This window comes from Phasianus colchicus, chromosome 1 (genome assembly GCF_987193195.1).
Source record: "Phasianus colchicus chromosome 1, bPhaCol1.hap1.1, whole genome shotgun sequence".
Taxonomy (NCBI): domain Eukaryota; kingdom Metazoa; phylum Chordata; class Aves; order Galliformes; family Phasianidae; genus Phasianus; species Phasianus colchicus.
The window spans coordinates 167,133,010-167,144,898 of NC_143436.1; the positions used below are offsets into that span (position 1 = coordinate 167,133,010).

General features: G+C 35.4%; 1 protein-coding gene across 1 annotated transcript in view; it reads left to right on the plus strand.

Moving 5' to 3' along the window:
* The window catches only part of NAA16 (N-alpha-acetyltransferase 16, NatA auxiliary subunit), a 65,118-nt gene that overhangs the window by 48,935 nt on the left and 4,294 nt on the right, over positions 1-11,889 (plus strand). Inside the window, exons 10-17 of the mRNA XM_031615863.2 lie at positions 3,807-3,879; positions 4,122-4,291; positions 4,687-4,839; positions 7,042-7,170; positions 7,710-7,923; positions 9,903-10,096; positions 10,798-10,906; positions 11,463-11,561. Coding sequence (XP_031471723.1) covers positions 3,807-3,879; positions 4,122-4,291; positions 4,687-4,839; positions 7,042-7,170; positions 7,710-7,923; positions 9,903-10,096; positions 10,798-10,906; positions 11,463-11,561 — 1,141 coding nt within the window. The remainder of the gene's footprint in view (positions 1-3,806; positions 3,880-4,121; positions 4,292-4,686; positions 4,840-7,041; positions 7,171-7,709; positions 7,924-9,902; positions 10,097-10,797; positions 10,907-11,462; positions 11,562-11,889) is intronic.

Below are 11,889 nucleotides of genomic sequence, written 5' to 3' on the forward strand. Positions count from 1 at the left end.
AGAATGAAATAGAATTATTCTTTTGATGGTTTTATTTGAAAGAGAAGTCTGTTAAAATATCTCACCTGGCTGCTGCAATAAGAAGATACGCAATTAATTTAGTAATCTGACTTTCTTAGTAATGAACCGTAGAGTTTGATGCTTTTTGATTTTGAAAAACTAATGTCCTGTATTAGTAACTTAAGTATTTGCTACTTTTAGTGGGCTGTTTCATCATCTTCCATTGCATACATCACTTCTCATTTGTTCTATATGTTTGCCTCTTAAAAATCTTTCCTTAACATGTTCTTCTTTACTTCTGTTTGTCATTTCATTCAACTTAACCTGAAGAAAAAATAATAAGAAAATAGAATTTAAGCTACCGTAGCCCTAACATTGCATTTTTCATCCCCATATCATTGTTCCTGCATATGATGTCCTCTTTTGCTCTGCCTAAAGGAAAATTATATAGTGCATGGCACAGATTTCCATTTAATGGCTGGCCAAAGGTACCACCATAATAGTTGCAAGTGACAGTAAAAGAATTCTAGCCATCAGCCATTTATTTGGAAAACAGTTTTCCCTTAGGCCTTGTAGTCTGTTACAAAGAGGGGACAAAATAGAAAAATACAAAAGCTAGTGCTCACAGGAAGGTAATTCAGAATTGGTGTTAGAGTGAGTTGTGTTCTTGTTGCTCACATTTAACTTAAAATGTTGATAAGTAGGTATTTATTGCAGTCTCACTCTTTTCCTTAAATACTTAATTGAAGAAATTGACTCCAGTTTTGCTAGCGGAAAAAATCCTCGCAATGGAAATAAATTGCATGGAACTGAACAGAAAGGCCACTCTGATCTTTGTGGAATCTTTGCTTCAAGTAGGTGTGGGGAACTTTCAGGATTATTGCAAAATATATATTGCTTTGTGAGCACATGCAGATTTAATACAGACATAAGCTGCAGAAAGGGAAATGAGTTTTTCCCATTTTTGGATTCGTGCTTCTTAGTTCATTGTTCTTCTGTAATGATACTAATGTGGTAGGTAGCAACCAATGGAAAAGTGTGAGGTTTGAATTTTGATTGTATCCAGAGGCTTCTTTGGTAGGTAAAGATGCATTTCCACCAGTAGTATGTAGGTGTAGTCTCTCCAGTATTTGGGCCCAGCTGTAGAATTAGATCCATTCTTGTCATAGCAGAACAGGAGATTTGTTGATGACTTAAGATACTTTTTGTAATAACTTATACTTTCTCAGATGCATGGGAAGGATAAATGTGATTTTTTTTTTTCTGGGAGAGTGCTATTTGAAATTAATCAGGATGAGTACTGTGCTATTTCCAGGTATTTCAGTTTGACTTCTGTTTTTCAGAAATTCTAATATGATTTTTATGAAGAATGTTGCATTGCTTAGAAATAATGGAATACTTTAGGATAGAAGTGATGATTCTAGCATACAGACTAGTTCTATGAAGCAGCCCATGGACCAGAAAACAGCTTCCTAAATTGCTAGGAAGAGACTGAGGCAAAACAGCATTAAAATAAAAAAGAAAATAAAAAGTTTTGTGAGTCATGAGAAACATGATACTGTTTTCATCAAGAATACCTATAATACTTTAATCGCCGGTCTTGCAGTTTTATAGTTGTTGCTTTTACTGAATCCTTGCAGTGTTTTTCAGATCCTTGCAGTGTTTTCTCAAACCAGCTTTCCTCATAAAACCTCCAGCACTGGAGCCTGGAACCCAAAACCACAAGAGATTTCTGAATTTGGAAGAACTTGGCATTTGTTAAGACATGGTGTCACTTGGTATTGTCAGTCACTTCAAGATTAGAGGGTTTCCTTTCACTTCTACTGTACACTGACTTGTGACCCTTCTGTACAGTACTGCCTGTCCTTTGCCCACTGCTGGCAGTGGATCGTTTCTACACTGGCACAAAACAGGGAGTAAAATCATGATTTTACTGGAAACACCACCAGCTGTGACCCAAAGCAGAGTCTAGCTACGTGTATACCTTGGAGTCAGGGAAATATACTTTTTGGTGGTAACATGGTCTCTATCCAGTTGTACACTCAATCTGCTTGCAGAAGAAGAAAAACTGATACTTAAAATTTGGCAATCTGGCTTCTAAAGGTGAAGGGGTCTTTTTCTCCCTTCACACAGTTCACTTGAGATCTAGCAAAACTGAGAGATACTTAAGTTTGTTAACAGTCAGATGAAGAGAAGTGTGGGAATACTCTGATGTTGTGGTGAAAAGCAGCAAGAGAACAGCACTCTGTTGTGTCTGTACTAGAATCCTGCTACAGTAGCTGCTTACTTCAGCATGTAAGTTCATTTCAGGGAAGACAGTCTTCAAAGATATTCTGAGAGTGCTGGAGGTTTCTTTTAGCAAACAGATGTCCGAGACCAGGGAACAGCTTAATGAAGTTATTTGCCTCTGTCCATGTATTTGTGATTTCTTACCGTTTCTTTATAATCTGGTAATTATTTGAAGTCTAGTCATGTTTTATTGTATTTTATGAGATTTTTGTTACCAGAAACTCTTATGAGATTTGCCCAGAGCTTTCTAGAACGTGTATATCTGCTTATACATAATGCTTTATGTTTTTTGAGACATTTACATTGGCTGCATGTAACTTGAGCCTGACACCTCTGCTCTTTCAAACACCATTTCTTGCCTACTGCGCTGCTTTGATTTTCTGGAAACTTTGGTCTTCTGGAACAAAGTTCATTTCCATCCCCTTCCTGCTCCTCCCCAAGTGCATCATGAAGTGGTGATTTGACGGTGCTTTGACAAATCCTACTTCTGTAATTCTGCTCTCTCCACATTTTACTCTTGTAACTACATATTTTTAATGTAGGATCATCTTATTTTTTTACCTCTTGATTTAGGTTTTTATAACCTATAAGTTTGACTTGATTGGTTAATGTAGCTGTTATCCTATTATGTTTACAGCCAGATCTCATTTTTCAAGATCTCATTTTCCCATCAGCATTTTGGGTATACATACATGGGTCATAGTTCTTCCTTTGTTAGTACTGTTCTTGTTTCTTTAAGAGGCTTTATCTGCTTGCTAAGTATGGCAGGCACATCTCAGATGTTGCAACCCAACAGGCTGAATGATAAAATGCTTAAAAATCCAAAGTGACACTTATAAGCCATGGATCTGCTTCTGGAATAGTTCTTTATCATGAAAAGCATAGATACTAACACTTGTAAATTTCAAACTTTAGTAGTTTGAGACTAAAACTAAGAGTGAACTTTGAGTCTTTAGCTTTGGAATGAGTAATGATACTATTAACAAGGCATGGTTTCAGAAGGTGTTTGCCTTAATCAGTGTATAGAGGGTATGTAAAAGGGATGCACTCAGTATTCCAAGCAGCAATGCCTTTTTAATAATAAAATAATAAATCTTTAGCAGTGCCTATCATTTGCAAGAAAACTAAAACAACCTGGCCCATATCTTCATTATTCTGCCCATCCTTTTCCGAAGCACCATGTTTCATTTGGCTCACTTTGGACATTTGAGGCCTTATACCTTAATAAATAAAATTTTTAAAGTGTAACTTGTGAAGGATACTGATCAAATACATTTTCCCCTGTAAGTATTCTGCCAAAGATTACACCTGCTTTCTGCAATATCCCCAGTTAAAATGTGATCAAAGATACTTTCTGAAAGTGAAATAAAGTCATGTGATGATACCTACAGTATTTTTTTAAATTGAGTAATTATTTTAGAATAGCTTCTCACATTTTGCCCAGGTATTTTTTCAGTGTGTTAATGTACATATACACAACAGTAAAGCTGAAGTTAAGTTGCTATTTTTATATGCAGGTCTCTACAATCCAAGAACTTGTTACTGGTTACGAAGCGTCTTTGAGAACATGTGATCTTTTTGGTCCATGTGGTAAGTTTCTATATATTGGTTCTTGTCTTAATTATGATGTAATTACTGTTTATGGCAGTTAAGAAGAATTGTTGTAATGCTGAAACTTTTTTTGCAGGAGAAGGATGTAATAATGAATGTTTAGTGAATGAAAGCATTATAGGAAATACTTGATAATTTGCTACGATTTGTTTTTTTGTATGTTTTTCAAGTGCTGTGTTCAGTCTTAATTGGTTAATGAAACCTTTTCTGTTTTGTTCCAGAAAATGGAGAGAGAGAGCCTCCAACGACGCTGCTCTGGGTTCGGTATTTCCTGGCACAGCACTTTGACAAACTTGGCCAGTGTTCTTTGGCCTTGGATTACATTAATGCTGCAATTGCAAGCACTCCAACATTAATAGAACTATTCTACTTAAAAGCAAAAATTTACAAGGTAAAAAGTGAATTTGGACATGTGGAGTATATAGGTTTTAAATTAAAAAAAAACAACAAAAAAGCCCCATGAAACTGGTGTGAATGTGTGGATAGCACTGTGAGTATTGCCTTTCGTGTAGGTTTCTTCTTGTGCACTGTGCAGTCAGTCAGAAAATGAAAAGCCCTCTACTCTGTTTAGATTTGCTAAAGTGAGTCACAGCTTAAAGCAAATTGATGTTCTTAAAAAATATTTATAAATGTGGTGTGAGAGTGAGGGGGACAAGCAGAGGAATATTGTCTCTGTTACTCCTGAAAGAGAAATACCAGTAATTATAGATTTCAAAAGTTGGTCAATATAAAGTTTATCTTGAAATTTAGTTATTTAATTTCTCCCTAACTGCTTTCTTCCAACAGCATGTAGGTAACCTGAAGGAAGCTGCCAAATGGATGGATGAAGCACAATCTTTGGATACTGCTGACAGATTTATCAATTCTAAATGTGCTAAATACATGCTGCGAGCAAATATGGTGAAAGATGCAGAAGAGATGTGTTCTAAATTCACTAGGGTAAGTTTCCTGTTATGGTGAAGGGAGGTTTTGTTTGCCTCTGGCAGTTCTTGTTTAACTTTGCTAGTGTAAGTCTTAATTTTTGACTAAAATCAGGAAGTTATCTTTTTTCAAGTGTCCATTTTTAAAATAATGCATGTCATAGCTTGCACTTAGTGATAAATAACTGTGAAGAGACAGTAAATTTTGAGAAAATGGTTGTTCAGAGGTACTTGTCCAGAAGTACTTCTGTAGTGACATACTTCTGAAGTATCTCTCTGAAAATGCCTCCAGTGAATACCTTGTTTGCAAAATCTGCCATTTGCCAATAATATAATTTGAGCTAACTGCACAGGAATGTGCAAGCTACTACATTCATTATGACTTAATTATATTGCATAGATGTAATTTGGACTTGAACATTTCATTCATTAAAACTAGTGCTGCAGACTACAATTTTATAAGGCAGATCCATTTATAAAAAGCAGGGCAAACAGTTTAAATGTAGTAAGTAGTTTTTATATTTATATAAAATTTAGGTTCATCATGCCTGGGTTTTAATATTATTTGTGTAACTGACTGTGAAAGACAGCTTCTTGGTAGGGTTTCCTAAAACATGTATGTAAGTTAGGCTCTTTAATTCTTCTTAAGTATGAAAAAACTTGAACATGAATCTAAACTTTCCTCAGTATTTCTGGGAGCCATTTGAAACTTGACTGCTAAAGCTCAATAGGACTGAGTACACTCTTAGCAAGTGTATCAAGACAACACTTGATATAACAGAAGAAAGGGATGAGATTCAAGCTTGAAAAATGGGCCCGCATGAACCCTATGAGGTTCAACAAGGCCAAGAGCAAAGTGTTGCATGTGAATCACAGTAATCTAGGTATGTGTACAGACTGAGAGAACTCCTTCCCTGCAGGGATGCTCTCGAGGACTTGGGAGTTCTGGTGGATGAGAAACTTAATATGAGCAAACATGGTGCGCTTGCAGCCCAAAAAGCCAACTGTATCCTGGACTGCATCAAAAGAGGGGTGGCCAGCAGGATGATGGGTGTGGTTGGTCTCCCTTCAGTCTGCCGTTGTGAGGACCCCCCTGGAGTACTGCATTCAGGCCTGGGGTCCCCAGCATAAGAAAGACATGTTGGAGCAGGTCCAGAGGAGAGCCACAAAGGTGATTGAGAGGATTGGAGCACCTCTCCTATGAAGACAGGCTCAAAGAGTTGGACTTGTTTAGCACAGAGAAGGATAGGCTCAGGGAAGAACTTGTTGCAGCCTCCTAGAATTTAAAGGGAGCTTATGAACAGGGAGGAGACTGACTTCTTATGTGGTCTGATACCAGTGGGACATTGGGGAATAGTTCTAAAATTTAAAAAAGGGAGATTTAGGTTAAATGTTATATTAGGATGAAATTATTCATTGAGGATGTGATGAGGAACTGAGATGAGTTGCCTAGAGAGGTTGTGGATGCCCCATCCTTGGATGCATTCAAAACTAGGTTGGATGAGGCCCTGGGTAGCTACATCTAATGGGTGGCAATCCTGTCCAAGCAAGAGGATTAAAACTAGATCTTACAGGACACTTCCAATCCAAGCCATTCTGGTATTCTGTGAAGTCACTATGTATGCTTGTGTGAAGGCAAGGCCAGGAAGTGCATAGATACCAGTAGTAAGATAGGATAGATCTGTTCCTAAATATTTGAATATTATGAATTGAATGGGATTTTCTTTGTGTTGTCATAAAATGTTCTGATTTCAGTGACTGGTGTTCTTGATATTTGGATCGTGCTTCCAATTTGTTCTTGGTCTTGAATATCAAATTTATAAAGAATACTTCCCATGAAAAAGTATGAAGTATGAATCCAAATAGCTTTTGTAAGGCTAACAAACGAGTTCTAAAATACTAAAATTATTCATATTATGTGATGAAGCAGTAAGTATATAGGTGCTTTTTTGTAGGACTGTATATGTAAGCATGAGTTAATTTTAATGATATGTTGAGACACTAATCTGCTTCAGACAATTATTTTTTAAAGTCATTTGAATGTATCCCTCTGTAACTTGAGAAGCATGAAGGCATCACTAGTAGAGTTCTCAGCTATGGAGATGTTACATCCATTCTGCACGGTATTGCAAGTCGTTTCCTACTGACAAGCTGTAGTAGTCATATTTGAAAAAAGATGGTAAACTATAATGGCAAAAAGTGATAATAACATTTATTTTAGGAAGGGACTTCTGCTATGGAAAACCTAAATGAGATGCAGTGTATGTGGTTCCAGACTGAATGTGCTGCAGCTTATCAAAGGCTAGGGAAATATGGTGAAGCCTTGAAAAAATGTCATGAAGTAGAAAGGGTAAGTAGGTAAAAACACTTTATTTTTTTCCTGTTAATAAAGATATTTGCAGCTGTGAACAGCACAGTTTTCTTTGCATACAAGTTTTCTAAAAATTTCTAAAACAGGTTAATTCTTGGTGATTTATTGTAATAGCTAAGGATGACATCTGTTATCTATTATGTGCAAAACTGTTGTGAAATAGTGAAAAGGATTCAATATAAAACGTTATGTCTCTTACCTACTACTTTTACACTAACTTCATGCTGTCTTTTTGCTAATTGCTTTTTAATAAGAGCAATCATATTTCAATTGGCTTTTAAAGAATGCCTAAGCCTTTGAACATTATTGTTATCGTTTTTGCAAACAAAATGAGATTTTCCTAGGTTTATTCTTCCTACTGACAGATTCTCTTGGATTGTCAGTATTATAAGAATAGTTTTATGCTTGTTAAATAATGCCTGTAGTATCAGTTATAATTTTATCTCCATTTATTTAAAAAATAGAGTAAGCCAGGGAAATGCCTTAGACTTGGTTTCCTTTTTTTCCCCTCCTTGAAGCATTTTTTTGAGATAACGGATGATCAATTTGACTTCCACACATACTGCATGAGAAAGATGACTCTTCGTGCCTATGTAGACCTTTTGAGATTAGAAGATGTGCTCAGGAAACATGCCTTCTACTTCAAAGCTGCTCGATCAGCAATTGAAATCTACTTGAAGCTTCATGATAATCCTCTTACCAATGAAAGCAAAGAACAAGAAGTGAATTCAGGTATCTAGACTATAACGGAGGCTCATATGTGTATGAAAAGTAAAAGCTTTTTAAGCTATATAAGTTATGTGCTATAGAATTAGTGAGTTGTAAGATAAATGCCTTGTTCCATTTCTGTTGCTTACTATTTGATCAGTAACTGGGAAGAAATCATAGATAACACAGTACAGCTTTTTTTCCCCTCTATTCTCCCCACATCATATTGTAAAACCAGTGTGTGAATGAACCTAACTGCAACTAGAGTATTTGAGAGAGGAGCAGTATTTCAGAACCTTAAGAGGAAAATCAAATTGAATTCAGCCATTTATCAATTTAAACAGAAGATAAGTGTCAATAACTGGTGAATTATGAAACATAATGGATAGATATGGTGGGAAAGCAGTCTGACTTGCTGTAAGAATTATATTTTAACATGTATTTTATCTTTATAGATTTTGTAGTATTACATTATAGTAATGCTAGTTAGCATTGCATTACATTTATCATTTCTCATATAATTTTGGGGCCAAAAAATACATGGACAAGTGTGTATTAGCACAAGTAATACACTTGTGAATTCATTTGAAACTAATGTTTAAAGAGAATGCAGATTACCTTTGGAAATCAGTTGTGCATGGCATGAATGTCAGAGTATTCAATGACAAGTGATTTATGAAGAATTTTTTATCTTAAGAAAATAGTTGCTTGTTCTTTTGTGCAGTCTTTGTGACTGTCAACTCTGCAATAGTAGTTGACAAAAGAGATTAAATTAATACTTAGCTTTTTACAAAGGGAAGGATATTTGACATGGAAATTAAAAAAAAAAACAACAAAACAAAAAGAAAACAACGTTTAGTTAATCCCAAAATGCCATTTTGTGTTGGCTTTTATTGAGTCTTACCTTTTATTGAGGTGAATGAGTTCTTTCCCTCTTTATTCATATGTATGAAGTGCACATAAAAAGAGTCACATTTCACAGCACAGTTCAACTTGCATCATTTTTCTCTCTGACTTTAATTTTGATTCTGTATATAATATAGCAGTATATAATAAAAATTGAAGTGAGAAAGACTGTTAAGTCATGTAGTTCATATGTGTGCTGAGTTGAAATTTAGTAGGTTTATCCACAGGGGAAGAATGAATGGGGAAAATATTTTTTTTCTTGCTCCACCATCTCAATGGTGGCTGGCCCCAGGATGGGCCCAGTAGATGATGTGATGCCATTGCCACAAAAAACATTTATGTCCTTCAGTAGCTTGTTCTTCTGTTCCTTGCCACGTTATCTGTGCAAATCCTGTTATCTGTGAAATGTGACAGAAGACCAAATGGAAATTAGTGTAATTCCAGCTGAAGTGGGAGTGGGGAAGAGTGAAGGCTTCTCACTTCTATATGAGCCTGTAGGAAATCCTGTTTTTTGTGTGTTCTTCATTTATAAATCTGAACCCATCAAACAGCATGAAGTCTCCTATAATGGCAATATTTAACACATATCAGAAATTTTACATTCAAACTATACCAGTTGCTTGCATCCATTTAGCTATAATGATGACATGTAGGAAATGAAGGCTATTATCAAGTCTGTATGTGGATCAGACACGTTAAAGTAACAGGCTTGTTTTAAGTTGAAGTGTAAAACAGTCAGGATGCTTTAGACAGAAAGTTGGAAAGAAGCTGAGCCACAGTCAATGCATGAGCTCAGTATTACCTTTCAAAGTCATTATTCATTTTCTATGACAAATAAATATGTCACATGGATTTAACAACTTCCTGTAGTTAATCTTTCTTTTTTTTTTTAACAATTTTCATAGAGTAAATAAGCAAGATCAAGTGTTGTGTTGTAACCCAGTAGTAAAGTTGGATGCTGCAGTGATATGATACTCTGGCAAGTAAAAGTATATCAAAATGGATGGAAGAGCATAGTGGCTCACTCAAATTCCTGAGTGGTGTTTGAGACACACATCTTAATGAAATAATTACTATCTTTGTTACTTAATCTATAGAAAATCTCTCAGCCAAAGAACTGAAGAAGATGCTTAGCAAGCAAAGAAGAGCACAGAAGAAAGCAAAACTTGAAGAGGAAAGAAAGCATGCAGAAAGAGAGAGACAGCAAAAGAATCAAAAGAAAAAGCGAGATGAAGAGGAAGAGGAAACTAGTGGACCTAGGGAAGAATTAGTTCCTGAAAAACTGGAAAGGGTTAGCATGGTGTCTTTGTTACCTTTGGGTCATTATCTTAACAAACCTATAATACAGATTGATTGTCAAGTTTTTCTAAAATTGTTCATCAATTTATGTAAAATCATTTCTGCGAGCAAAGATACCTTTTATAGTCTACTTATACTGAAGAATGGTAGTTTTTGTCTCTGATAAATTGAAATTCTATGTTAATTCTATATTATTGCATTAAATCTTGGTCCTTCCAATAGCAAGCCATCTTCCACTAAGATTGTGAACAAAAAGATGATTCTTGCCCAATGTACTGTTAATTTTCATACAGCAGAAAGGGAAAATAATTAACAGGAATAATTGCAGTCCACAAAGTATGAAGACAGAATCAGTATTTCCTTAAGCACAAAGAATTTTCCTTTATCAAAGTAACTTTCAGAAGTTTAACCTTTTTGTCTGAGGCAGTCATAGTTTCTTTTTACCTGCTAACTTAGACCATAACCAATTGCGCTACATGAGTGGTGCCTGTTAGCACTGCTGTTGCCTTTGTCAATATGAAGTCATGAGTACACACTCTGAAATCTTAGCTTTCTGAATTTTGTTTGAATAGTGCCTGAACACTTCACCTTTGGCCTCTGATTGTTTAAATGCTCTGAATAACAAACTATTGTTGGTAGATTGTGTCAAACATTTATTTGTATTCTTTACTTTCATTGTGTGTTTGTTAACAGGCAGAAAATCCATTAGAAGAAGCCATTAAATTCCTTATTCCACTTAAGAATCTTATTGGAGATAACATAGACACCCATTTATTAGCATTTGAAATATACTTTAGAAAAGGTAAAGTATTGCTTACTTTTTTTTTTTTGCTCTACAAATTTTTAATTCTTCACTGTGACCTGTGTTATCTGACTGTTCTAGAATCATAGAATCCTTAGAGTTGGAAGGGACCTCTACCTCTGAGGGCCATCTAATCCAATTCCCCTGTTAACTGTTGTCCAAAATGTCCTGAAACAGATAATTCCTTAACTGACTGAAGCAGGGACCCACGTGATATCCAGAAATCATGAGGCATATACAATACAAAATGCTAAGAGGAAAATAAGTGTTAGCATACCCCGATGAATGCTACAGAAATATATCCATAGTGTGATTTTAGGGGAACACAAAACCAAACAGAAGCATTATCTATTAGTTTTGTCAGTTTGATCTATAGCAATTTCTGTATTCTTAAGAAGTTTAAGTGCAAAAAGTAAATCTTTTTGATTTCTCTGTAGACCTTGATATTTCTAATGTTTTAGCTGGATGTACTAAATAAAACACTAGCTAATACAGAGAACTAGAAGTTGCATATTTTTAATCTCAATATGCTTTTGTTTTTTTTCCCTTCCCACAGGAAAGTTTCTGTTAATGTTACAGTCTGTCAAAAGAGCTTTTGCTATCAACAGTAATAATCCATGGCTTCATGAGTGCTTGATTAAATTCTCTAAAGCTGGTATGTGTATAGGAAGTACGTACATATGTATGTATAAGGATATAGGAGGTAATGTGAATGAATACATAAATACATGTTTTTATCATGTGTAAATATACTCTTGAAACACAAACAAAAGTCAAGACAAAAATGAATGGTTTGTTTTTCTAGGCAATACCTAAGAAAGCACAGGTTTTGCTATGCAGGATACAATATACATGAATTTTATTTACTTCTTCCTGTATTAATCCAGCAGGTGGACCCAGTAAGTCACTGGTTGGATTTCACAGAGAAGGAGGTGTTCCAGAGTCCCTTGAAATTCCTAGATGTTTTAAGAATGTGCTGTGAG